Source organism: Mugil cephalus, chromosome 20, assembly GCF_022458985.1.
Source record: "Mugil cephalus isolate CIBA_MC_2020 chromosome 20, CIBA_Mcephalus_1.1, whole genome shotgun sequence".
Taxonomy (NCBI): Eukaryota; Metazoa; Chordata; class Actinopteri; order Mugiliformes; family Mugilidae; genus Mugil; species Mugil cephalus.
In genome coordinates, this window is record NC_061789.1 from 20,633,796 (window position 1) to 20,660,098 (window position 26,303).

A 26,303-nucleotide genomic window follows, 5' to 3' on the forward strand; every position below is an offset into this window, starting at 1 on the left:
ATAAAAAGACGGTCAGCCAACTCAAATGGAACAGATTTATCTCTTGGATACAGCCTATGTGCAAAAGTGCTATTAGGTGTTAAGATGTTGACATTGTTTAGTCACTCTTAAATAATAATTCATTCATTCATTTTCTGTAACCGGCTGTCTTCTGAAGGGTCATGGGAGTGCTGGAGCCTATCCCAGGTCGCCTTACGTGACGAACAGAGAGAGACAGGAAACCATTCACTCTCACACCTACGGTCAATTTAGAATCATCAAAGAACCTCATGAGGACGTCTGACAGAGGGAGAACATACAAACTCCACGCAGAAAGGCCCGAGTCGGACGGTGCATTCAAAATCACAACAATGAGTGTACCCCATCACAATTTAATAGTAGTATATATTTAAACATAAATTCAGTTCACACTCTGATATTTTTACAGTCCATGTCTCGGCTCCTCTGCGAGTATGTTATGTGCTACACTAACAGTCCCTTGAGGCCTGCTATCTGTCTTCGTGTTCCAAGACCCACAAAGGCCAAAAGCCCCATTATTGTTTGTGTGAAGTGTGAATGACCTCGCCACTGGGAGCTGGAACATGAAAGTTGCTGAAAACACAACAATTTGTTTTGTTTCGTCAGGCTTGTCTCATAGGTACGATATGATTTCATTTCCTTAAGTGTTCAGCTCACCCCAGCCAACACAGATGTGTAAGGTCATATGCAGCATGCCTGTAATCACACCTTCTGTGCACACATACGATGAAAAAAAAAATGTGTTAACGCATCAACAAGCAAAGAACATTATGTACTTCCTGTCTTTCACAGTTTTTCAGGGTTTTACCTAAATTTGGTTTGTAAGGGCTAGTATACTACATTTGTGTTCCCTGTGAGGATTAAAGACAATTTGAATATGTACCAGTATTGAATACAAGTACAGTAGACTAATCTTCAGCTAATGGAGAATTACATGCAGGGTATAGTCTGTTGTCTGTGGAAAATAGAACAGCAGAAGTTTAGATTGTTTTAGCCTTTTCCAAACTCAACATTTTTTCCATTGTCTCATACAGAGGCACTCGGGGGCAATATCCATAAATGTGTCATTGCTATAGTCAGCAGGCTGTGTCTATGGGAGGGTATCCCAGCCAGCCGTACTCTGAAACACAATGACCTGTCTAACAATCTAAACCCCTCTTAACCCCTCTGCCCCCTAACCAACAAGGGCGAAAGAAAATAAAAGAGTTTAACAAAGTCGGATAAACACATTTGCTAGAATGAAGTGAGCAGCCGTAACTTTTTTTTCTCAACCCAACCCAAAGAGAAAAAAAAGAGTTGAGCTCATTCTAACCACAGTCGGAGAGAGAAACGCCTCCTCCTAAAAATCTGCTCATTTCAGGATATCCTTCAGTACAGTCACATCAGATGTGTGGTACAGACAGAGGCAGGCGAAGACATCGGGGCAGTCATTCTATGACATATAGTAATATGCTATAATATTGCTATTTTAATTTGAGGAATTTCTGGTATTGTTATATAGAGTAGCTTCTTCTTCCATAGACATCAAATTGGCGAGAGGATTCGTACGTATTTTTCCGCTTTACTTTTCTTATTTTTTTTTCCAAACAACTAAGAGAACTTGAGAAAAAGTTGAAAGGACAAGAAAGGTTTACAGATCTGTATGCTTTTTACGTTTTCACCATGACCAGCAGGAGGATCCTCGTGATACTGGGTGAGTCACATCAGCCGTCCATTTGCACAGTACTTAGAATAGGGGGGAAAACCTTTAAGACAATAAAAATGTCATGTATATGTCTTGTATTGTAGTAATATACTAATCTCTATTTCCAAATTCTGTATTACTTTATTTTACTGAATTTTGAAATTCCATTTACTGCATTACTGTCTGTCTGACAGTATTTGTCTGTAGTTTCACTGTGGTGAAAAACTGCCACAGTACTAAAAAAGATAAAACTCAGCCCCCTCTCCTCACGGCATGCACTACTTGTTGCCTGATAGCAATCACAATCACACATCACCTTCAGAGAGAGAGAGAGAAAAAAAAAAAACAGTGTGTTGCCATGACAGCGAGAAATGTGTTGTGATTCAGCGATCATGACATATGCAGGTAAAATGTGGGAATGGCACGGTCACAGACTTGATATGTTGTGTGTTACCTATTAGCAGATATGAAGATAACATTTATCAGCCTTTATCTTGCATTTTAAGACATCCCCTTAAATTTGTAATGAAATGATCAAGAGCTCCCATATCACCCAAAAAACACACTTTGCTTTGCCTAACTTTGGTGGTTCGTGCATCTCAACAATTTTCTCTGTGACTATTTTCTTGTGTGAAATACTGGTATTAAAGGGCATAAAACAACAAAAGTAGTTATGTATTTTAGGCATAATCTTGAATGATGTCATACAGGAAACTCCTAAAAACGGACTCTTTCCCCGCGTTTCGGGACTTTTGCCGTGTCAGCTGAACTGAATCCTCGTACATTGGAGTAAATGCACAGACAACTGGGTGCTGGTCATTTTGGAAGAAAAAAGTGCCAACGTTCTAATATTACTTAGGCAGCGAAGCAAACCAGTTGATTTCCCAGCAATATTTACATATTTTATGATCGTGAAAGAGATTTGTCACATTAGACTAGTTTAAGGGATAATGATTTTTTTTCATGAACTCTTTTACAGACTGATAGTTCCTTGCTTGCTTTTCAGCTCTGTTCCTCTTCTTCACCACGTCAAAAGGCTGCCCTAAGGGATTTGGTAGAAAGAGGGGCAAATGTGTTGGTATGGAAAACAAAGTTATTTCACATTCAGTCCTATATATAAAAACAGCCATGTTGTAGCATGTACTCCACCTTTTTTCACATCATCTTTTCCTTGATTAAGATGAGGATGAATGCAATGATTTGATAAACCCATGTGGAGACAATGGGAACTGTAAGAATACAAATGGCAGCTTCTACTGCGAGTGTGACGAAGGTTTCAGACTCCAAACTAATGTGACTTGTAAAGGTAAGGCATCTTGAAACCATGACCGAGACTGTAATTCATGTCTGATAAAAGTTTCCAGCTCTCATCACTGAAAGTTCTGTTCTTATCCTTGCTTTAAGATATCAACGAATGTTTGGAAACCCCAGACATATGTGGACCTAATGCCATATGCCAAAACACAATCCCACAATATTCCTGCAGTTGTAAGGATGGGTTTTACCCAAGTGCTAAGGAGAAAACTTTCCTTCATGATAAAAATGTTACATGTACAGGTAACATGTTGTTCTGATCCTCTCATGTCTCAATGTAAACTTATTATAAATGTGACCTTTCTATTCTTAGCTAATTTTAAATCTCTTCTGTTCTTATCCTTGCTTTAAGATATCAACGAATGTTTGGAAACCACAGACATATGTGGACCTAATGCCATATGTAAAAACACAATCCCACATTATTTCTGCAGTTGTAAGGATGGGTTTTACCCAAGTGCTAAGGAGAAAACTTTCCTTCATGGTGAAAATGTTATGTGTACAGGTAACATGTTGTTCTGATCCTCTCAAGTCTCAATGTAAACTTATAATAAATGTGACCTTTCTATTCTTAGCTAATTTTAAATCTCTTCTTCTGTTATTTTATGAAGTAATTATTCTAATTCTAATGTACTTTTTTTATGTGCTCATAAATTACCAAGCACCATTCTGTATTCTGAACATTACAGTGCTCTGGGCTATTTATTGTTTCCTCGACCACCGACTAAAACACAGAGTGTAACCATTTTCCTGTCACTCATTTGTTTCCATTTTAGACATATGTGTGATTAAGAAGACAATCTGCGGAAATGGAACGTGCTACCAGGGACCCAGTGGCCATTACTGTGAATGCCACGTAGGGTTCACTAACTACGGCAGAGAAAAGTCTCACTGCACCGGTAAGAACGCCACAGCACTAAACTTTTTCCAGCATACAAAGCTAAACTGGTGTTTGCTCAGTAAATATTTAAAAAGAACATTTAAGTATGCAGTAAACACCAGGAAGCTCATTTTACGGATCTAACTTCCTTTTTTTCTCAGAATTTAACTATGATGTTATCAATGAAATGAACAACCTGAACGAGGTAACTCCACATTGAAAAATGTTCACTGTTCATTAAATAGTCCATTGTCTCATACATTTGTTTCATCCTCCACACAAATCCCTCCTCCAGACATTTCCCAATGCACACGGCCTTGTGAACCAGCTGAAGGGTTATTATCAGACGCTAGCAGAGAACAAAAGTCTAAAGGGGCTTGGTGAAGAGGACTTATTAAAGGTAAAATTCAATGCAATGCAAATTCAAGATCTTCACAACAGGAATAGAAACAGGAAATTCTAGCCCCTTCAAGCACAGTCACATGGTATCCACATGTCTGCACACTGTAGACTGTTTATGTTGACCTGACGTGGTATGCAGACTGAGAGTCTGTCACAGTCTGACTGTGTTTCTTGTTTCTCTCTGCTCCCCACCACTCCCTCTCCGCCTCCTCTCCTGTCACTGTAGAGACTGCTGTCTATCATTGATGAGCTCTTGTCCGGTGGAGCCTTCCACGATAACAGGAAAGTCTCCAACTTTCTGGACTTGGTGGAGTACATTCTGAGGCTCATAGGACCCTTCATTGATGCCCCAGGAGCAAATAGATCCTCCACTCACTCAGGTTAAATAGAAACTGATTTTTTTCCTGGTCATGAAGATGTGTACAGTTCAGTCTCAGCTTTTAAATCCTAATCAAAAACTGTTTACTTTTTCAAAGGTCTCAGGGATTTTAATACACCAGTTATCAGATAACTGGTGTATTAGTTCTACTGATGTCATGTATTGCATTTGCAGACAAACAGTGCATGTTCATAAAAAGCTTGCTTTTGTGTCTGGGTGCAGAGCTGGCGATGTTTGTACATAAAGAGCCTGTGTTACCCCAAGGGGCTAAGACTTTACCATCTAAGCAAGCTCAGCTGGACATCCAGCTGGAGACAGCTGCTGGAGATCCCTCACATTACCCCGGTAACAGTCATGCTTGTAAACAACACATTTCAAAAAACTTTCATGAAGACAGCTGACTCCCAAATGTAATCCTTTTCCACACAATAATACAAAGTAATCCTCTCATTCTTGTAATAGGCTTCACAACAGTGTCCTTGTTGAGCTATTTAAACCTGGAAGACTCTGCACAGTTCTATGATGGGATGAAACCACAAGAGAACCAGACCTTTCAGATAAACTCCAAAGTGGTGACTGTTACTGTCAGTAACAGAAACACAAGCCTTCTCAAAGAGCCAGTCAACATTACTTTGTACCACCTGACGGTAGGTAAACAAGAAATATATTTGTGTTCTGTTTCAAATTGTTTAACTGTTAACTAACAGCCATTATGTCTGGTGTATTTATTTATTTTACAGTCAAATGATACTCCCCACATGTGTGTGTTCTGGGATTCTTCTTGGAACGGAGGGTCATGGTCTGCTCGTGGCTGCAGTGTAGTGGAGTCCAATCTGAAATACACTGTGTGTTCCTGTAATCATCTGAGCAGCTTTGCTGTGCTCATGGCCCTCTATGAGATGGAGGTTAACACTCCCTTCGATGCACAATGATGTCACCCATAATGTTTATAGCTGAGGCAGCTTTTTGTGTTTTGTAAAGTAACCACCCCATCTCTGTCCCAACAGGACAGGTTTGAGCTGCAGCTGCTCACCTGGGTGGGCCTGTCCCTATCACTGGTTTGCCTGTTCATCTGCATCTTGACGTTCTCAATGATCCGTTCCATAAAAAGCCCAAGAACCACCATCCACCTTCACCTCTGCATCAGCCTCTTTATTGCTAACCTCGTCTTCCTTTCAGGCATCTCTCAGACAACGAACCGGGTAAATATACAAAAGTTTACTGCGAGCAAAAGTTTTAGCTACCTGCAAATGCAGTGGAGGCATAGACAATAAGTCACATTGCTCTTCGTTTCCATCTCTTTCATCATGTGTCCATTTTCCCAGCCGTTATCCTGATCCCTCTCTCCGCCCTTTAGGTTGGCTGTGGAGTGGTAGCAGGGCTGCTGCATTTCTTCTACCTGGCAGCATTTTGCTGGATGTGTTTGGAAGGAATACAACTCTTTAGGATGGTAGTCCTGGTCTTTAATGCAAACTTCAAAACCAGCTACATGTTGGCAGGTGGCTATGGCGTCCCAGCAGTGATTGTTGCTGTCTCTGCATTAGTTAATCCCAAAGGCTATGGCACCAAGACATAGTAAGTTCCCTTTGTTTCCTCTACTGCTATTGAAATTTTAATTCAATCTTGAATTTCAAAGTTACTTTGAAATATAGAGCAATGAGCTGTTTGCATTTCAGTTGCTGGCTAAACTTGGAGTCCATTTGGAGTTTCTTTGGCCCTGCCTGCCTGATCATCATTGTAAGGATTTGAGAAAATTGTATTGCGATTTAAATGGTGTCCCCATGCGGTTGTCTAACCTCATCTTTGTTTTCTTTTAGATAAACATTTTCTTCTTTCTCATCACTGTGTGGAAGTTGGCAGAGAAGTTCTCCAGTCTGAACCCTGACCTGGACAAACTGCAGAAAATAAAGTAAGTCAGATCTGACACACAAACTGCCAGCAACTGTCAGATTCATACCTTACTCTGAGTCATACGTTTGCCATGGTTAGACTGTTGAGGTGCATCAGAAATGTCCTTCATGAGCTCACATTGCCTCCTGCAGGGCATTCGTCATCACTGCAGTGGCTCAGCTGTGTATACTGGGCACCATGTGGATTTTCGGTTGTTTCCAGTTTCAGAAGGGCACCATAGCCATGTCCTACTTGTTCACCATCCTCGGCAGCCTCCAGGGCCTGATGCTCTTTGTCATGCACTGTCTGTTTTCCAAACAGGTCGGTCCAGTTTCTCTAAAAATAAAGAAAAAACGCTTTGCCACCTCTTATGAAGACTCAATTTGTATTCTGATTTCAGGTGCGGGATGAGTATAGAAACATCCTTTCCAGATTCTGCGCACCTCGGAAGAAGAGCTACTCTCAGTTTAGTAGCTCCCTCTCCAGCAAAGCACATGTAAGCAGATATTTATATTCCACTATGGCAATTCTTTATCAAACAAGCGCCTAGATTGCTCATCAAGCAAGAGTAAAATGAAATCCAATAGATTAAGCATGGGTTGACATTTGACCAATAGTGGGATAACTGAATAGACTTGGACGTAGGCTGAGATAAACTTTAATGATCCACAAAACAAATAAAATAAATTAAAATTTTCAGGATTCTACTAAACTAAGTTTGTATGATTTAAGTTTCAAAACATGTATCTCATGTTGCAGCATCTGGAACACTCTTTGCTCCATTTTCATTGAGAAGTCCCTCTTGAACACTCATTCCATTCTTGTCATTTGATTTTGGACAGTCACTCTATTACATATTTAATATGTAAATTAGCAATTTAAAAAAAAAATTTGCTGCAAAGAGCATTCCAGACAGCTTAGGAGCAGGGATTCCTGCAGGAGGGTAATTGCCTTTTCTAATTTTTCACACCTTTTGCATGCACACAATTAAACTCTATGAAAACAATGAAAGTGCAATGTGTCCTCTTTAATGGCGTTAAATCATTGATGATTGATCCATTCCAAAGTTAAACACCTGTTTCTTTCCAAATTTAAAGATGAAGAGGTATTACATGCGGTGTGAAATGGAGCATATTAGTGACAAACAAAGGCCTTCCTAATGATGAAAGTGCAGGAGTTTTCATGATTAACTGAACTGTCTCTCCCCTTCCCTGTCCTTAGACATCCAAGAGCAGCCACGACACAGGGGAGTCTCACATTTGAGGAGCTCAGTGGGGACTTGGGAGAAACTGATCTGCTGAAGACTGCCATTTCACAGTCCACTATTGCCCTGCCATATGTAGCCGACGCATCATTTTCTTTTCTTTTATAAATTTTTTTGCGAAGATCGTTGTCGTTAAACATATGAAATAATCCACTGGATTTCAGTCATTCAAAACAAGCTAAGGATATCAGGATCTATGACTAATTTAAGACAACAAATGTTGAAATTTGCATTATGATGATGAAGACCTGTTTTGACCTGTTTATTTAAAAATGCTTGTTGTCTTATCCAGGTACTTTATTCAACTAACAAAGACAATCGTACAGCTATTTCTGAGGATTTTTTAATTATTTTTTATTGATCCTGGACCCAAGGACAGTTTGAAACAGAGCTATATTTTAAATATGTTTACAGTATTTTGCTGGGCATTCATGCACTGTATATTGTATCAAATTTTGTTTATTTATGTTTGAAACTGCAATTTCAGAAATACCTTTACTTAGCACTTTCTGCAATATTAACATGATTAGAAGTATATAGTAGTATATAGTATAGCATATAGTAGTTAACTATATAATTGGACATTGGAATTGTGTTGAAGTTGAAAATAGTCACCTTTGTGCACCTTTTTCATTTTTGCATTGCATGTCTTTCAACATGTGAATTGTTTAGCTGTAGTTTTAAATATTTTAAGAAGAAGTGTTTTGCTGTTTTCTACTGGGAGCTTTAAACAGAATAAATATTCTGATATTATATATGAACTCATATTCAAGGCATCTGATTTTCTATAAAGAATAAGCCACCTATTAAGAGCAGAATGACAGAATGACTAATGTCATGGCTCAAAAGTATTCTGCTACTTTTCCCGTTCACACCCCGTGCCACATACAGCAGGATTTGCCTGTACAACCTAAAACAAAACAATTATATACAAAGAGGAAATGGGAGACCCTACCCCTTTGCCTCCTGTTTATGTGAGATCACAGACATAATGGCCTGAAAAAAACTCTGAAGCCCACAAATTACAATTACAAAACAAACATTAACGAGAGAGAAAGCTGTTATCTTTTGGTTTTTGCTTTACCTTGTGTCACATTTTAAACACATAATAAATTTATCTCTAATTTATTCTAAAATATCAAAGTCATCTTTAGTATATGCCAGTATCCCTGAGGCACCAAATCATCCTTGCAATCTTCAAAAGCCATCTGATAACTGCAGCTTTTGTTTATATAACACTGGATAATAACAGCCATATAGCCAGTCAGATACAGAAATCGCTTTTTGTTTCAAGGAAATTATTAGTGATATTACCAGTGGCTGACTCTTAATATGACCATTCAAGCAACAGTGGATCAATACTACAAAACTGCAGTTATCCACTACAGGATCGGCACAAAGGATGAATCGGAGGAAGTTAAGCAGACATGGACAGAGGGGCGGACATGTAAGTTTAGCATGGAGAGATAAAATAGTTGGCGAGTCTCCAGAGAGGGAGATCAGACAGAAAGAGAAACTTTCAGAGGCACGTAAAAAAATACAGAGAGAGAGCAACAAGAGCAAATTATTGTGAGCGTCTTTGATAAGCGAATGTAGCTCTCTGCTCACAAGACATTCACCTTATCTCGTTTATTTGGAGCCATACCAAAGAATCTTCCAGCATTCATCCAGCATCATCTGAAGGTAGGTTTACTGCTTATTCAGGAACATTGAATGGGGATTAACTTCACAGGTAACGTTCTTAGCTCATTGTGACCTGGTTATATATCTGTGTAAATTAAAATGAAATGTGTGTAAAAGAATATACTATCGTCGGTAAAGTTGAGATAAAATATGTTTAACTTGTTCTGATGAAATGATTGTGACAATGTGATTTATAAAAATATGAATAAATGTATTCTAACTCCATGAGCAACAGCGTACACGCTAAAGAAAATGATTCATTGGGTTAGTCAGTATAGCTGAAAATCAAGAGCTTTTTCTGGATAAAGAAAGAAATGCATTATGTGTATACATTACAATGAGTAAATAACTACATGTTGGTCTAACTGAAAAAAAAAAAAGAATATAGTCCCAACTCAAACATACATGCATTTTCAACAGACATTTCTTCTCAATGCTACAAACAATTCATTAGTAACTGTAGCTCAAAATCTAGAGCTTTTTCTGCACAAAAAAATAAGTTTAAGTGAAAACAAATAAAGTAGTCTTAACTCAATGATACAAGGTGAGCAAGTTTGAGCCTGACATGGACATTCCTTACTTTGCTTGAGATGTTGAGATTGAATTTGTCTGAAGATATTCCATAGACTATGCCCTGGCTGACAGCAATATAATGCATGTCACCATGTTTGTAGATTGACTATAGACAGAGTAAAAGGGCAGACAGAAATGCAGAAATGTGAGTTAATGGATGTGTTAATGGAAAAAGAGACACTGAATTTATTTATTTTATGTGAAGCTCCATAACATTTGTAATACAAAGCAAACTTCAAAACACTTTGAAGTTCGCTCACCTCAAGTTGGAAATGAACCAGATCCAGTTTTGGCAATCATTTCGATCTCTGGTGCTTGTTGCGCTGCTGATCAAAACAGGTTTATGTAAAACTGACACACTCTGCTGGTTTAACAGCGTCAGATATCAAAAACAAAGACTGTTGAGCCAAAAAAATGTCAAGTTAAAACTGAGTTTCATTTCACCCAACGTTTGGTTCCCATTTAAATTGAGGATTAGTTTACAACAGGAGAATGATCAAAAGTTATTGGAATGTTTAAATAAATCTCTCCCTGACTTAAAAATACACAAAAAGTCGGGCACTATGACAGTTCAAGGTCACGAAGAGAGGGTAGATAAAGTGTGAACTGGTTATATGGCAAAGGAGAGATACGACAGCCTGCTGTGCAAAATACCTCAAAATTGCATAAGTTCCTTCTATTTCCAAATCACAGTTGACTAAACAAAACACTCTCTGGCCTTTATCTGATCCTCTTGATTATTGCCTGCATTTATTTAATCTTTGTCTTGTAATTCTCTATAGATGGCACTGGAGATGATGACAACATCTTTACTCACGACTTTATTTCCTCCATCATCCACACCGCCCTTCCTCCACCAGAACCGGACGATCAACTCCTCTGATCAGTCTTGGCTGAACAATAGCACTTTCACACCCATTCAGCCTTCAGGTTTAGTGATGTCTTGCGTAACTATGATATTTGGCATCATCTCCAACCTGACTGCTCTGGGCATCCTGGCTAGGTCACGTGTCAAATTCCGCCACCAAGCCAAAGCATCATTTCTACTACTAACAGTGGCTTTGCTTTTGGCTGACCTCGGAGGTCATGTAATCCCTGGTGCCTTTGCATTGGAAATGCGCATCAAGCTGATTTACAACATAAAGCCTATCAGTAAATTTTGTAATGTCTTTGGAGCATGTATGGTTTTTTTTGGCTTATGCCCTTTGCTGTTTGGCTGTGCCATGGCAGTAGAGCGTTGTGTGGCAATCACCCAACCCTTTTTTCATGCGTCTATGATTACAGTGGCTCACATGTGGAGAGTTGTATTATTTCTGTCCTCTCTTGCAATTGTTCTGGCAGTTCTACCTTTTTTTGCAGTGGGTGAGTATAAACCCCAGTTTCCGGATACATGGTGTTTCTTGCCTATCCATAAATCAGAGCCTGAAGCTGACACTAATCTGGCTCTGGCCTTCTCATGTCTGGGTCTCACTGCACTCATTCTTTCCCTGCTCTGCAACATCCTGAGTAGTGGAGCATTGCTGCGAGGCAGGATAAAGTCGCACAACGCTCAGAACAAAGTTGGAGCTCGTCGTGGATCAGCAGTATCATCTTCCTCTTTATTTTTTACATTGGATGTGGAGGTGATGGTGCAGCTGGCAATGGTCACCGTGGTTTCCTGTGTCTGCTGGGGCCCCTTTCTGGTAAGTACTTATCCATATGATTTGAAGAATTTGTCACTTTAGAAGAGCTTCAGTGGTCAGATCTATTTGAGAATATAGTTTTAGAAACTATATCACATTAGTAAATAAGTTAAACCTTGTGAGTGATAATATTTTTCCTTCACTACAGATTCACATTCTTGTGGTGCAGCTCAATCACAGACATGCCTCAGCTGGGAAAGACGGATTTTTTATTCTGGCCTTACGTATAGCCTCCTGGAATCAGATTTTAGACCCTTGGGTTTACATCTTGCTCAGGAGGACAATGCTTTCCAGAGTTTGCTGTGGTCGCTATACACAGAGATCCACAGTGAGAAGCTCCTGTTCATACACAAGATACAAGGCTTCAGTCTGCAATGACGATGTTTCTCTGGAAGTTTTCTCTTATGATCAGAAATAAAATATATCATTACATGTGTGTTGTCAAAATGTACATGTGTTATTTTCCACAGGACTTGCTGAAGTCAATATTTAGCAACCATTTGGCCCGCAAATCGTGTAACAGACTTAACACAGCATTTCACAACATGAACATTCAGTTAGCAGTCTGTGCCGGTGTTATTTCATCAATAGCAGCCACCTGCAAATCCTGCAGTTGGACAATTTGGGTGGAGCTAATTCGGACCAATCACAATTGAGAAGAGTTTGACGGACTCTGAGTTTGACCAATCGCTGAGCAGCTGGAGATGGTTCGCATCCGCGGTGGGCGGTGCTTCTTTTGGCAGTGGCTCTGTTCAACATGGAGTACAGAGAGTAGTCCGGTCCACTCTGTGTTTCACCGCGCCCTCTCATTCACTTTTTTTTTTTTTTTTGCCACTCCGAGCACACATTTTAAACTCTCCGTCGTAGATGGAAGCCTGTAGGATTCGTCGACGTACGGTTGTCCTTTTCCCAGATGTAGTTTGAATGTATTCTTAACTATTTAACAGTGACCGGGTTGACGAACTGTAAAACTGGTGCAACACTTCAAAACTACTGGTGTCTCTGGAAACGATTCATTGTAGAGTTTCGCGAATCCACCGACATTGGGAGGACGGTTTGAATACACGATAAGTTTCCGCCAAGGCAACACATTAACAGATTTTGTGGGGTAATCGGGTGAAAGGTGACATCGCTTCAGTCCATTGGCTCGTAGGTAGGTAAGTTGTGGGCAAAATTTCCGGTTTTGTAAGTCTTGTAACCGTCATTGGCACTCGTTTATGCAGACTAAACTATTTAAATGTGATAGCTTGTAGTAGGGTTTTTTTGTGTAATAGTTAGCTCATACCTTAAAAACGTTTTCTATGTGTACCAGCCTCCACTACAGTACGCCGGCCCCTTGAGAGGAACCAAGGCAAGCTGTAGCCCATTCTTTAGTAAAAAAAAGCCCATCCTTCTCCTTTTACTCCGTGACGAGGATGCACAATGCGGCAAGTGTCTCAGCCTCTCTGGGGTCCTTGGGACTGTTCCGTCTCCTCGGGGTGTCCTGGTCCTGGAGTTTGGCAGCTGGCATTGGGGTATATCTGGGAACAAGAAGTTGGAAATACTTCTACATTGCAGCACGCACTGCAAAGAGAGACCTCATGTAAGTTCAATGTGTCCAAATAAAGCCGCAGTTCTTATGGGTGAACAACCTTTTACTTTGATCTGTTTTTATTTTCTCCCCCCACACTCACCAGCGGTCTGTATGTGCTGTTGAGAGTGAAGCTGGCGTTGTGGCGTTATGTGCGCCAGGGAAGCAATATTCCTTCCATTTTTGCCCAAACTGTAAAACTCCACCCAAATAAACCAGCACTGATCTATGAGGCCACAGGGGAAACATGGACTTTTTCACAGCTGGACCAGATTTCTAATGCAGTGGCCCACTGGGCGAAAGGTCAAGGATGGGTCTCTGGAGATGTGGTGGCCCTCTTCATGGAAAGCAGACCATTGCAGGTGGCACTTTGGCTGGGCTTGGCAAAGGTCGGGGTGGAAGCTGCGCTCATCAACTTCAGCCTCCGCTGTGATCCCCTTCTGCACTGCATCGGGGTATCAGGGTCACGGGCCATTGTGTTCGGATCTGAACTTGCTGAGGGTAAGAATGTGTAAATGCGAATAACTGTTTTATTTTATAAATACAGTTTGTCATTAGAGCATATTTTTTAGTGAAATCTATGAATGCAGAAACCATTTTAAACATGATTTCTCCAGGGTGTGGTGTACTATATTCTGCCATTAATTAACATGGGCAGTGTTAAGTTTGATTTGACTTGCTTACAACGTAGAAATGCACTAGAGAGCAGTGTTGCCATAGCATCTGCTCCACAGAGTCTTTTTGACTTCTTGTCTGAAACACAACAGATAAATCCAAGGTACTGACTGCCAACCAATCATCAGAGAGAACTCACTGCAATAGTCTCAGTACTCATGCTGCTGCCTTTATGTTCTCTGCTGAGATGTTCACTTGTAGGGTTTGTGGTTTCCCCCACACTTGACAGCCACTATCAGCATCTCATTATTCACCAAGAACGTAAACATTTGATTTATCACTCTATTCCAAGCAATTTGAGCTACGTACCTAATCAGCTTAATTGGTGATGTTGAGTCCTTGCAGCCCTATTGGCTTAATTCTGTTTAAATGGAGTAGTTTTTTTGTAAATTTCAATGTCACATTGTTAATATTCATTCTGTGTATAGGAAGTAAACTGGATTAGTGACTGTGTCTCACAACATGTCATGTGGTCGGGTCTGCTGTTGGTGATCACATTGGCACTGAAATACTTTGACACAATGCAAACACTTAACTCCTTTGTCTTTGTGGTCTAGTCTTTATATCTATGAGGAATTGAAGTGTTCTCAGTTTTATAGAAATTATCGTATGCCTCCAGAAATTAAATGAGAATTAACTTGACCTCTCATACAAAAAAGATCACTTTAAGTCTTGTTGTTGCAGACAGTATTAATATGTATGCAAAATATTAGTAATAATGTTAGTATTCATAGTATTGTATGTATTCTAACTCTAACTCCTGTTCTGGTTCTGTATCAGCCATGTTGGAGGTCAGTTCCGCCATCAGTCAGTCCATGGTACGGTTTTGCACAGGAGACCTCAGTGTAGAACATCTGGCTGCCCTGGGTGCCCAACCTCTGGACCCAATTTTAGCCACTGCATCTAAACACCCCCCACCACCTTGTGTTCCCTCCAAAGGCATGAATGGTGAGTACGCTATCATCCACTAATCTTAAATCGGACTAGTTAATATGAATGATTTGTTTAAATATCCTCTTCAAAGCATATTCCCTAGTTTCTGTAGGTTTTACATTTATTGTTGTTGTAGTTCTGGGTCCATGAATGGGATTCTAGCAATAAATGCAATTCTGTGAAGGTATGAGTGTATCTTAAAATTGCAATGCTCTACTGTATTCTTTTCTGCAGATCGCCTATTTTATATTTATACCTCCGGAACAACGGGACTGCCCAAGGCTGCCATTGTGGTGCACAGTCGGTATGTTTTCTCAAACAACCACCTGCTCTCCAGAGTTGCCACAGTAGATACTTCGTTAATGATAGATGTCTGAAAATCTTTCCTCTTTTCCTGCAACAGCTACTACAGAATAGCTGCCTTTAGCTATTTTGCCTTTCGGATGCGCACTGATGACATAGTTTATGACTGCTTGCCTCTCTATCACTCAGCAGGTATGTGATACAAGCTTCCGGAGTACCCTGAATACAGATTTACACTCTAGATTTGATAATCCTAAATACAAGTTTTCTCTTCTTGCCAGGCAATATTATTGGTGTTGGTCAGTGTTTGATCCATGGCCTCACTGTGGTGGTTAAGAGAAAATTCTCTGCCAGCCGTTTCTGGGAAGATTGCATCAAGTACAACTGCACGGTAAAAACGTATTCCTGGATTTTGTGAAGGTAGCTAAAAAAAACATTTTACTTTTGACCACGTACTGAAACAATATCAGTACATCCCATTGTAGGTGGTGCAGTACATTGGGGAAATCTGCCGCTACCTCCTGTCTCAGCCTGTGCGGCCGTCTGAGAAGGGCCACAAAGTCCGACTGGCAGTGGGAAACGGACTGCGCCCCAGTGTGTGGGAAGCTTTCACAGAGCGTTTTGGGGTGGCACAGATCGGAGAGTTCTACGGAGCGACTGAGTGCAACTGCAGCATTGCTAACATGGATGGCAAGGTTGGTAATCACGGCGGGTCTGTTGTCTTTACTAATTAAATATGAGTGGAATTTGAGTATAACTAGTTCTGTGCTTCCAGGTGGGAGCTTGTGGATTCAACAGTCGCATTCTCCCCAATGTGTACCCGATCCGTCTGGTGAGGGTTGATGAGGACACCATGGAGCTTGTTCGGGACAGCCGTGGCCTCTGTGTGCCCTGCCGCCCTGGTAATGAAATGTTGCATTGCAATAATATATATATTTGTTTTATGTAGTTTATGACTTTTACCAATAGAGACTTTAAGAAAGCACACAGCTAGACGCCTCCATTGTTTGCAGGTGAGCCGGGGCTTCTGGTAGGTCGCATCAATCAGCAGGACCCATTGCGCCGTTTCGATGGCTATGCTAACCAGGATGCTACAAAGAAGAAGATCGCTCACAATGTCTTCAAGAAAAATGATTCTGCGTATTTATCAGGTTACCAATTATTTTCAATAAGTCCTCATTTATATTCAATCAACTTAGTTTTAATTTCAAACAAACTATTCATTAGGATTAATTTGCCATGATGGTGTATCCATCCTCCATACTAGAAGTCAAGTCTGGTATTGTTTTTCACTTAGTAAATTTGTTCTATCCAAGGTGATGTCCTCGTCATGGATGATCTGGGCTACATGTACTTCCGTGACCGCAGCGGGGACACATTCCGCTGGCGAGGGGAAAATGTCTCCACCACCGAAGTGGAGGGCATACTTAGCAATGTTCTGAATCAAACCGATGTTGCTGTGTATGGAGTGACAGTGCCAGGTGATGGTTAACACTTTTATCTCTGTAGCACCTGATTGGGATCATATGTGTAGTTTCCCTTTAATTAATTTTTTTTCTGACTGTACTCATAACATTTATTTGTCTCTTACCAGGTGTGGAAGGTAAGGCAGGCATGGCTGCCATTGCAGCCTCTGGAGGGAGTTTTGACTGCAACAGTTTCTTTCAGGAAATCCAGCGAGTTCTTCCTCCATATGCTCGCCCTGTGTTCCTGCGAATCTCCCCACAGGTAGACACCACAGGTAAACTCTCCTTGTACCTCTCCTCAGCTCAGAAATGTAAACCACCACTGATTATGTCCTATCAATAAATTATAATGTACTTTGTGTGTCTTAATATTTCTGTATAGGTACATTTAAAATCCAGAAAACCAGGCTACAGAGGGAGGGGTACGACCCACGACTCACGGCCGACCAGATCTACTTTTTGAACACGAGAGCTGCACGCTATGACGCAGTGGATGAGGAGTTATACAACGCTATAACAGAGGGAAGAATGTCTCTGTGACATGTAGGCCATAGCAAGGCAGGCCAGAGCGCCACAGTTAACCAGATACTGTTAAAAGAGTTATGCATAGAGGGGGGCCTGCACTATTCAGTCTCGGTGCACTACTGGCTGGATTTTAACCTTTCAGGGAAAATAATTAAGAGGACTACTTATGAAGACAGAGTACTGTTACAGATGATGTTTTTAACACTGTTTACGTAACACACTAGGACATGATGTGAGGGCATTAATTCCCTTTAATAGCTTATTTTCCATTTTAAATGAACACCTCATAAAGCCTTCGAGCATCACCGCACAAAATATCTCTATAGGATGCATGTTACAATAATAAGGAAAGAAATGAGTACCTATTTATGAAATAAGCTGCTCTATCAGGTCAGCTCTATGTTGGTTTAAACACTACTATTGTTACTTGTGTGTGTTTCATTGATGCTGAGAGACCATACTTAAACATTCAGTGTAGGTGACTACTAGTTACATTAACCATGGGATCGTTACCATTTTTGATGCAATGAAAAACTAACTCTATTCGTCAGGTTGACATTGGTTTGCAGATGCACAAATATTATTACTAATGTGTGCCTTCTATGAAACTCAAAATTCCATTTTTGATGCTTTTTTTTGGACAGGAGCTCAAATGATTGTGGAAATCACAGTAGTGACTGTGTTTTGTGCATAGCTGAGTTTTACATTGTTGGTTGTCATTTTATGTAATAATTTTTATCATTGTGGGTTAATATATGAGCGTTAAAAAACTGTGAAAACATTTTCAATCGTACATCTGTTGTGTTGTAACCCAAATTAAATATTTTAAAATTTGTGTTTCATGTCATTCATCCAAAAAAAAACTTCAAAAGCAATATTCTGCTGGTGTAACTTGACCACCCATGCCCATAATCTCCTTTTACAAAAGACAAAATGATCAAATCCTCATTAAATTTCTTTTTCATTGGATTTTTATACAACAATTTGTGGAGTGTATCATGGAGGTGAATTAGCGGTCCACTGAAAGACATATACGTGTAGGGAGGATTTTCAGTGGATGCTCTTTGCAAGCTGTGCAAAAGTAGGGAAAGGCTCTGGGTGTGACGATATTTGTGAAAGTGTAGAGAGGTGTTCTCTCTCCAGGGCTGTAAAAGGCCACCTTGCCTCGGTCCATGTCTAAAAGCACTCTTATCACGTCTGGCTTCTTGGTCATGTTGAGTGGCTCCCATGGCGCTGTGCAGGCTTTGTGCTCTCCATTGCGAAACCTTATAGTCCAGAATCCCTCTGCTGGCGTGAGCACATGTTTACCCTTCCTGCTAATGGACTCGCTGGCTACTCCCACCACCCAATAGGTGTTGTCATTCACCTCCACATCCCAGCTATGGCGTCCAGAGGAGAAGCCCTCAGCACCCAGCATCTCTGCGCTGATGTCGAAGCGCTCGGGGTTGTCTGGTACCTTGAAAATCTGGGTGGAGTTGTGCACAACTGTTAGGTCCTCAGAGATGATGAAGCAGCTAGCTGCTGTGTTGGGATCCAGAATCACAGGATCTTGGAAGGGGAAACAAGTTGGAAGTTACTCAAGTCACAGGAAAATGGAGTAATCGCATAGTAATCTTTTTGAGGAACTCACTATATTTTACTATGCTCTTCATCTTCTCCCACACTTTATATTTCAGAGAGCCCAAGTGCTTGGCCACATCAATGAGAGCACCAGGAATCATTTTTGGATCAAGAGAAGTTCGCCAGGTCCTGGAAAGATGGTTCAGAACTTAGTTTCTGACAGCTGTGTCTGCAAAGACATATTATACCAACAATAAGCTGCACAGAATGCTAGATGTGCTAACACTTACCTCCTTATTGTCTCTTTGTAATTCTAAAAAAAAAAATGGAAGAGAACATCATTCATCAGATTATGTGCATAACAGTGCACAACAAATTCAAATTATATTATTTGAATTGTCAAAACTACCTTAAGAAATTTGACATTTTCAACTTCCATGTCCTGTTCCACTAGTCTGATGGTGTTGGAAAGAGATGTCATTTCATTGTCCATCTCCTCAATTTTCTCTCTAATCATCAGGTTCTTCTGTTCCTGCTCAGCCTTTAAAGCAGACAGTCTCGAATCCTCCTGCTCTCTCAGAAAATGGTAAAGGGCTTCAAAATCCTGTTTGATCTGTGCTTCAGTGTGTTCAGCTTGGTTCTGGAAAGAGACAGGGTTGATGTATAGTCACTGCACCTGGACACTTTGGTATGTAACCTTTGTCCGTGATGGGTCTGACAGTACCTTCACGTGTTCTGCCATTTCCTCACAGGCCATTTTTGCTTTCTTGTACAGCTGCAACTTCTCTTTCAAAGGCAAGAGTGCACTCTTCAGTTCCTCCTAAAATGTCAGTGACAGGACAGCTCTTAAAAACAAGGTCAGTATGGCGGACGGCCAAGCTGTCAACACATTGTGAGGCTCTCAGCTGCCACATACTCTTCTGTGGCAACATTCCATGTAAATCCAAAGCTTCACAATATTGCAACATCAAATTAGAGGGACAAATCTTCAGAGGAGAATGAATTGCCTCAGTAACATAAGCACAATCAGTCCTGTGTAGTCCAAGATTGGGACGCAATTTGGCAACCGGTAGATTTCAGAATCATATTACTACTCAGGGTTCCCTGACTTCCAGAGGGGGCAGAGGACATCAGAATGAATGTAGTGTCACAGAAACCTGGTGGGAGTCGAGTTTCAGTCCTCTCAGGACCCCAACAGCGAACCAAATATATAAACCTATATTTAGAACGATCATGAACTCTGCTGAAAAGCCTTCACACATTCTGTTTCAACATATCAGGCTTAGAGAGGTGTAAAAAGTAGGGACAAAACAATAAAAAAACAATAAACAATGTAGTTTCACACTGTTGACAAGCTTTAAATTTAAATGATGTCTAGTTCCATTGTGGCACTACCTGAATGTATGACACGATGAGATTTAGATTTAAATAAACAGCGAAACTAACCATTTATTATTATTTTCAGATTACGTAAATCGTCTTCATATTTTAAATGTGGAGGCTCAACCTTGCTCTAGTTGACATTAGATTGCAGCCTATGAAGACATACATGTAGGTCACCATGTCAGCACTGTGACAGACATTTCAACAAACATTTCATCATCCATTCCGGGCTGCAATCACCCCTAATAAAACAAAGGAAAACGATTTGAGCAACGCAATATTTCCCAAGCAGCCCATGCAGTCCGTCAAGAGACATGTCCTTCGAATGTGAAACAGCCTTTAACATGCCTACCTTACAGTCATGAGCGCCTTCCCCAATGGGATAGAGCCTGTGCCCAGTGTGTGCAGCTGCTTTTCCACACACACCGCAAATTGGCTCCAAGTCCTCCACGCAGAAAAGAGTGAGCTTTTCTCCATGCTCTTTACAAGCTTCCGGGTCATTCTTGCTCCTGTCTTCCCTGAGCGATTCACAGGCCTTCTCGAGAACATTGCTCACCACTATTTGATCCATGGAGGAGCGGCGCCAGCACAGAGGACAGTAGTGTGAATCCCTACCTCCTTGTGTGTCCCAGTTGTCTCTTAGACAGGGTTTACAGAATCTGTGTTTGCAAGTCAGAACAACTGGCTGGCTGAGAATATGTCCACAAATTGGACAGGAGAGGTCATCCTCGATATGAGCACGTCTAGTGGCCATTCTTCCTCACAGTGCTTTGATGATATGGCAGAACCCGATGCTCCGCCCACGGCTCTGGAAGGCTAACTCATCTTAACCCTCGGAATAAGTGTTAAGGCCTCATCTCCCAGAGGCATATCCCATGATATCTTGTGTGGTGTTGAGCATGCACATTGCAAATTCTCACATAAACACCACCCCTCAGAATAAAACCTATGCCACTTAACATTCAAGAGATGATGCAGATCAATGTAAATAATAAACCCAAGGATGGCACAAGAGAATTAAGGTGCCGATAGCATTACTAATGTTTTGATTACAGTTAAGTTATGGTCCCCTCTAGTTATATGAGATGTCTGTGAAAAAAAACGCCAATCACAGTGTAATGAAAGAGTTGACTGAGAAACAGTGTCCAAAATAAGACTCAGGGGGAAGGTATAAATAGATGGAAGTGGTGACCACTGGAACATATTCACATATTCTTCACTGACAAGTTAGCTCTGGGCATTAGGATTTCAGGAACTGACACATATCCTCAAATAATGCTTCTGGTACACATTTATTAATAGTTTTGGACATTTACATCGTATACTACTTAACAGCAAGATGACCTTGTTTGTACTGTGACAAAGAGAGCACAAGTAATATGACCCAAGCATTAGAAAACACTATTTGGGTCAACTGCTGCTTTAATTCTTGCATACAACAAACACAGAACACATTCCGTCTGCCACGTACCAACTAAGAGAGTTCTTTTTGGTTATTTAATTGATTATTAAAAGCTATTGGTTTTCATGGTATAATTATAGAGTGGGTTGTCCATGAAATCGGGGGTTAGCAGTTCAGTGTCGAGTTGAGCAAGACACTGGACCCAAAGTCACTTACCAGTTCAATATTCTTTTTCATGTCCACAGGAAGACATCACATCAAGCCATTATTACATCAGTTAGGCATAACATTATGACATAATGAATACACCCTATGTTGTTTGTCATGTTTTTTTTGAGCTGTTCCTAAACTGTTTTTCTGTGTGTGTGTCTGTGTCCGGCTGCGTCCTGCTGGGGATGGCTGCTGCCATCAAGGAGTGTCATTGCTATGGGGTGGGGGTGCCTGGTCTGGTCAATGTCAGTCCTGTGTGGTTATTATGTTGCGGCCTATCGTGAAGGTCAACACTATAGAAACTAGAAATACTGTGTCAAATAAGCATAGTACAGTCCTGTCTGTAGTTGGACAGTTGGAATGATCTAAAACCCTGCTCAAATAAGTAATAGTCTGAACATTCTGTAGGGTATGGAGCAGACAGACCCCAGACCTGCAACACAGACTCTCTTACCATGTGATTTACATTATTTAAATGGAAATCCAATAGTTTCTCTAAAGCAGATACAACACTCTTGAGTACCATATTGTATCCAGTACTGCTCCAAACAGTGATCAGCTATGACCACAGGAGCCAGGAAGGTATTTCTACACACAGTACAGCACATCCACATTCTGACATGTGATGGCAACCTCCATCTGTGCAATTCAGAGGACTGAACTTATGCCAGATAGTAAGAAGATAATACTCTCTGTGATAGTGAAGTACATTTGGTAAACAAATTTCACCCTAGAAAGATGCAAAATATGCATAAGTGAGCTGTACTGTGGGGCCTACAACATTTATTATTGTAATTATTAATTATAAGATAAGTCATGTAGTCTTATTCTGAATTTTCTTTAAATTGGTTTAAATTTCTTTTTTTTTGATCTCTTTCTTGTTCAAGTCTACAATTAAGAAGCTTCTAAATATGTCAGCAGGTAATTTTTAAATCTTAATTAAAAAACTTTAAATACAGTTCAACGTTTGATTGGCTTCAGTGGAGTCAATAATCACTGGAAATATATTACAATGCAGAATAAACTTATGAAGCAGTCAGTTTTTAGTTTGATAGTTTATGAGCTTAACTGTAAAATATTAGACCATATGATAAAGTATGCAGGATGTAATGTATAATTATGGACAAAAATGATCTTTTTAATCACATGATCCACTTTATTGATTTTCATATAGGAATGACAATAGTGCAAAACATAATGACACAACATTCGGGATAAACAGACAATAAAAATATACATATTAGATGATAGATAACCTTATAAGAGACATGGAATTAAAAGCTGAAGGTGTGTAAGTTAAAAATATATCATCGATAATATAGTGAAAAAAAGAGGTATAACAACACAAAGAAGAATGATAGACAGTTCAGTTATCAATGCCTACCCAGGGTTAAAATCTCAGAGATATCAGACATGAGATTAAGGCAAATCTTAATGCATGCTCAAAAAGGGGTACACCATAAAAATAATGATTCACATTGAAATTAAATGAACAGAGCATGATATTTAACACACGAGTTTCACCTGAAACCCTGCGAACATTTAATTTTCCCGTAAAATCTGCTGACCAGGCAAGATGGAAAATGGATATGCCTTAATTGTAACTAGAACTAGTTATGAGGTGTAAGATTTTATGCGCAATCTCCATATCGAACAAATTAAATAATAAGTTTCCATATCTGTGTTTCCATGTAGTATGGAGTCACTTAAAGATCCTATCTGTTTAAATGTTCATTATCACCTAAATATTTCCTCATGATAAGGACAAATAATTCCATCTGTTTTGCCAACATATACCCAGTGTTTCTCTGACAAAAACAATTATGTTTAATACTGTTTGGCTTCAATAACATTTAACAATCTTCTCCGCACAACTACAATATTCCTGATTCCTTAATGTTTTTCTTCCACTCTCCTCACACTCAGTGACCAGAGGTCACAATGGCACAGTGACTTCACATCAGCTTCCTATCAGGGTGATCAGAGGCACGTCCAGAGCGCTGGTGTCTGACCTCGAGGTGTTTACTCTGAACACGATCGAAATGCTGAAGCAGCTCATTGTAATTAATCTGAATATGAGAAGCCCGTTTTGAAGCCACCTGCTGTTTAGCATCCATATACTTGGATTCATCAACAGTTCTCATGAGCTCTGGGTTGGGGACACACCTCAGCCGGTGGGAGAGCAGCTGGAAGGCCTGGCTCTGCGGCAGTAGCATAAGCAGACCGTACAGTGCTTTGATCAGGTATGGGTTGTTCTCCACATCTAGGAGCTGCAAACGCAGGTAGGTAAAAATGGGGCTTTCTATGAGCTGCACCAGCTTGTCGACCTCCATCAGGAAGTCTACCGTCACCTCCAGATTTCCGAACTTCTGGATTAGATCGTACGCATGCTTGTAGTTCTGTGTGAGGAAACAGAGTGACACAGTGGCCACAGGGTTGTGGCACCAGGAACGATACAGGCAGCAAAATAAAGCACAGCTCTCTTGAGTGCGGAGGTCTTTAAGCTGGTTGCGCAACTGGAATAGCTCGGCTGAGGTGAGCAAGATAGTGTTGAGCGTCTGAACCATGGTGGAGGCAAATTTAAGGTCCTCTTCCTTCAGCAGAATGTCAGCCATGGAATAGAAGATGTTCTCTGCGTGAAGTAACAGACACAACTGTCTGATAATGAAAGCTCCTCTGTTCTCCAGAAGCTTCCTCTCCAAACTAAAACGCTTCAGCAGGTTGATCATGAATTTATAAAAGTAAGAATTCATGCTCGGAGTGGACGGAGAGGAGTCCACTGCTTTGGAGCCTGTGCTGGGCTGCTGTCCTGATTTAGCAACCTCTGGCACCTTGAGCTCCAGTTTGTTGTCGGTGCCGTCACAGGAGGAAGCTTGGTCTGTCTGGCCGGCAGGTGAGGATGCTATCTCAGCTAGCACCTCAAGATCTTTCAGTATCACCTCATCCGACTCATCGGACAGGGTTTTCAGCAGCATAGGAAACAGGCTGTCTGTGTGGCGGAACATTTTGCGTGGCGTCTTTATGTAGAGGTGATAAAGCCATTTGAGCACAGCTATGCGAGTCATCATGCCAGTGGAGGAGTCATGGAGGTGGCGGTCTAAAACTTGAACAATGCCATCTAAGTCCAGAGTTACTTGAGGCCTATCGGCACTCGCTGGAGTGAAGAAACTGATGTTACTGAAACCAACAGATTCTTGCGATGCATTCAGCATGTTGTTGCTGTCTGTATCCATTTTGGGCTTACCATCTTCCCTGGACGGAGACCCCGTGCTCGCACTTTTTTCCTCCTCCTCCTCCTCTTCATCATCCTCTGGAGTCACTAGCTTCATCAGACTGTGATTACAAGCACTGGCCGCTTCTTTGGTATTTTTCTTTCTGTCATCGTAGGACAGGCATGGCAGCACTGCAGTCAGGATGCCCGAAGAGTAGGGGAGAACCACGCGGCCTGCAAGCTGGATGAACTCTCTCATCCATGTCATGGCTGTCAGCTGGATCAGATCATTTGTCAGTTTGGTCTCATCTGCAACCTGACAGTGGATGACCAGAATGTTGGCCATCTCAGCAAATTTAACACTGGAGGGTGTCTTCTTAATCTCCTTCAGAAACTCTCCCAGGACCACCTCACACGTCCTACGGATCTCCTTGCTGTTGTCCCCCAGGATCTGGAAGAGCCCATCCAGTATCTCGGGGAGATAGTCTAACAGGTTGATGTCTGGCACCGACTCCAGAACATGGATCCAAGAAATTATGAACTGCCTTGCATACTGATTATTGGAGTAAATTCTCTCCCTCAGCAGGGGAACAAATGCCACCAAGTCAAAGGAGTTACTTTCTGTAACAATGTCTTTCAGCAGTCTGTCCAGGAGTTCAGATCCGCTTTTCACATTAGGGTCTGGATCTGCTGCCAGCTTGCTGAGACCATCAAAAAGCAGGTTGAAGTGGGGCAGCACTGCTCCCCTTGCAACTTTGACTATGTTATACAGCGCCTCGCAGGCATAATAGCGCAAACGGCTGTCTGAGTCATTAAAACACGTGAGTACAGGCTCAATAAGCTCCTTCAGATACAGACCTGAGTCCTTTCCTAGGGCGATAGAGCAAGCTGCTAGTCCAATGAGACCCCCCTTCCGGCTGTGGGGGTGCTGAGAGAGGGCAAACTCCGAGGCCAAAATCTGGATCACATGCCTGATTTGAGTCGAGTTGTTCTGAGCCACAAACTCTCGCACCAGTTTCTCGATTTCTAGAGCTGCCACTTTCCTCTTCTCGTACAGTTTGTCATTCAGAGCCCTGACAATGTTGGGCGTCAGAGGCGAAAAGTCCTTCTCGGGGTTCATATTCGGAGCTGCGGTGGTCCCGGACCCTGTGCACAGAAATCTCAGTTGGTACGACAGAAAGCTGCTTGCATTTATAGTTAAGTTTTAGTCAGTTAAACGGAGGCAATGAACCGATGTTAGCTGTCATATGCTAACCAGGAAGCGTAATACGACGCAGGTGACCGGTTCCATCCGCC

General features: G+C 41.1%; 5 protein-coding genes across 7 annotated transcripts; 3 read left to right on the forward strand and 2 right to left on the reverse strand.

The window, feature by feature from the left end:
• The first annotated feature begins 1,378 nt into the window (after positions 1 to 1,378).
• Positions 1,379 to 8,598, forward strand: LOC124997617 (adhesion G protein-coupled receptor E2). Of its 2 annotated transcripts, XM_047571450.1 has the most exons (20): positions 1,413 to 1,507; positions 1,626 to 1,711; positions 2,709 to 2,780; positions 2,883 to 3,008; positions 3,107 to 3,259; positions 3,369 to 3,521; positions 3,793 to 3,915; positions 4,058 to 4,101; positions 4,192 to 4,296; positions 4,525 to 4,678; positions 4,900 to 5,022; positions 5,140 to 5,324; positions 5,418 to 5,582; positions 5,685 to 5,879; positions 6,035 to 6,252; positions 6,354 to 6,414; positions 6,495 to 6,586; positions 6,720 to 6,888; positions 6,968 to 7,063; positions 7,789 to 8,598. In XM_047571450.1, the coding sequence occupies exons 2-20, from the start codon at positions 1,681 to 1,683 to the stop codon at positions 7,828 to 7,830; spliced, it is 2,307 nt and encodes a 768-aa protein (XP_047427406.1). In that variant the 5' UTR covers positions 1,413 to 1,507; positions 1,626 to 1,680; the 3' UTR covers positions 7,831 to 8,598. The 2 variants fall into 2 exon arrangements, with proteins under 2 accessions (XP_047427407.1, XP_047427406.1); XM_047571451.1 differs by lacking the exon at positions 3,369 to 3,521 and having other exon boundaries at positions 1,379 to 1,711.
• A 146-nt stretch (positions 8,599 to 8,744) lies between these two features.
• On the forward strand, positions 8,745 to 12,391 carry ptger1c (prostaglandin E receptor 1c (subtype EP1)). Its single transcript, XM_047571455.1, has 3 exons — positions 8,745 to 9,514; positions 10,870 to 11,769; positions 11,918 to 12,391. Exons 2-3 carry the CDS (start codon positions 10,870 to 10,872, stop codon positions 12,185 to 12,187), a joined length of 1,170 nt encoding a protein of 389 aa, XP_047427411.1. The 5' UTR covers positions 8,745 to 9,514; the 3' UTR covers positions 12,188 to 12,391.
• Positions 12,392 to 12,614: 223 nt separating this feature from the next.
• On the forward strand, positions 12,615 to 18,076 carry slc27a1a (solute carrier family 27 member 1a). 2 transcript variants are annotated; one of them, XM_047571453.1, is made up of 13 exons: positions 12,615 to 12,926; positions 13,082 to 13,351; positions 13,446 to 13,840; positions 14,795 to 14,962; positions 15,182 to 15,251; positions 15,351 to 15,442; positions 15,532 to 15,641; positions 15,736 to 15,945; positions 16,026 to 16,152; positions 16,264 to 16,401; positions 16,567 to 16,731; positions 16,845 to 16,991; positions 17,099 to 18,076. In XM_047571453.1, the coding sequence occupies exons 2-13, from the start codon at positions 13,185 to 13,187 to the stop codon at positions 17,254 to 17,256; spliced, it is 1,947 nt and encodes a 648-aa protein (XP_047427409.1). In that variant the 5' UTR covers positions 12,615 to 12,926; positions 13,082 to 13,184; the 3' UTR covers positions 17,257 to 18,076. The 2 variants fall into 2 exon arrangements, with proteins under 2 accessions (XP_047427409.1, XP_047427408.1); XM_047571452.1 differs by having other exon boundaries at positions 12,616 to 12,922.
• Positions 18,077 to 18,189: 113 nt separating this feature from the next.
• On the reverse strand, positions 18,190 to 21,198 carry trim35-13 (tripartite motif containing 35-13). The gene is made up of 6 exons (XM_047571454.1): positions 20,537 to 21,198; positions 19,526 to 19,621; positions 19,211 to 19,441; positions 19,092 to 19,114; positions 18,872 to 18,990; positions 18,190 to 18,789 (listed from the first exon to the last, which is right to left on the reverse strand). The coding sequence occupies exons 1-6, from the start codon at positions 20,936 to 20,938 to the stop codon at positions 18,251 to 18,253; spliced, it is 1,410 nt and encodes a 469-aa protein (XP_047427410.1). The 5' UTR covers positions 20,939 to 21,198; the 3' UTR covers positions 18,190 to 18,250.
• Positions 21,199 to 22,928: 1,730 nt separating this feature from the next.
• vac14 (vac14 homolog (S. cerevisiae)) lies at positions 22,929 to 26,281 on the reverse strand. The gene has a single exon (XM_047571117.1). The coding sequence runs from the start codon at positions 26,125 to 26,127 to the stop codon at positions 23,752 to 23,754; it is 2,376 nt and encodes a 791-aa protein (XP_047427073.1). The 5' UTR covers positions 26,128 to 26,281; the 3' UTR covers positions 22,929 to 23,751.
• Between the last annotated feature and the right edge of the window lie 22 nt (positions 26,282 to 26,303).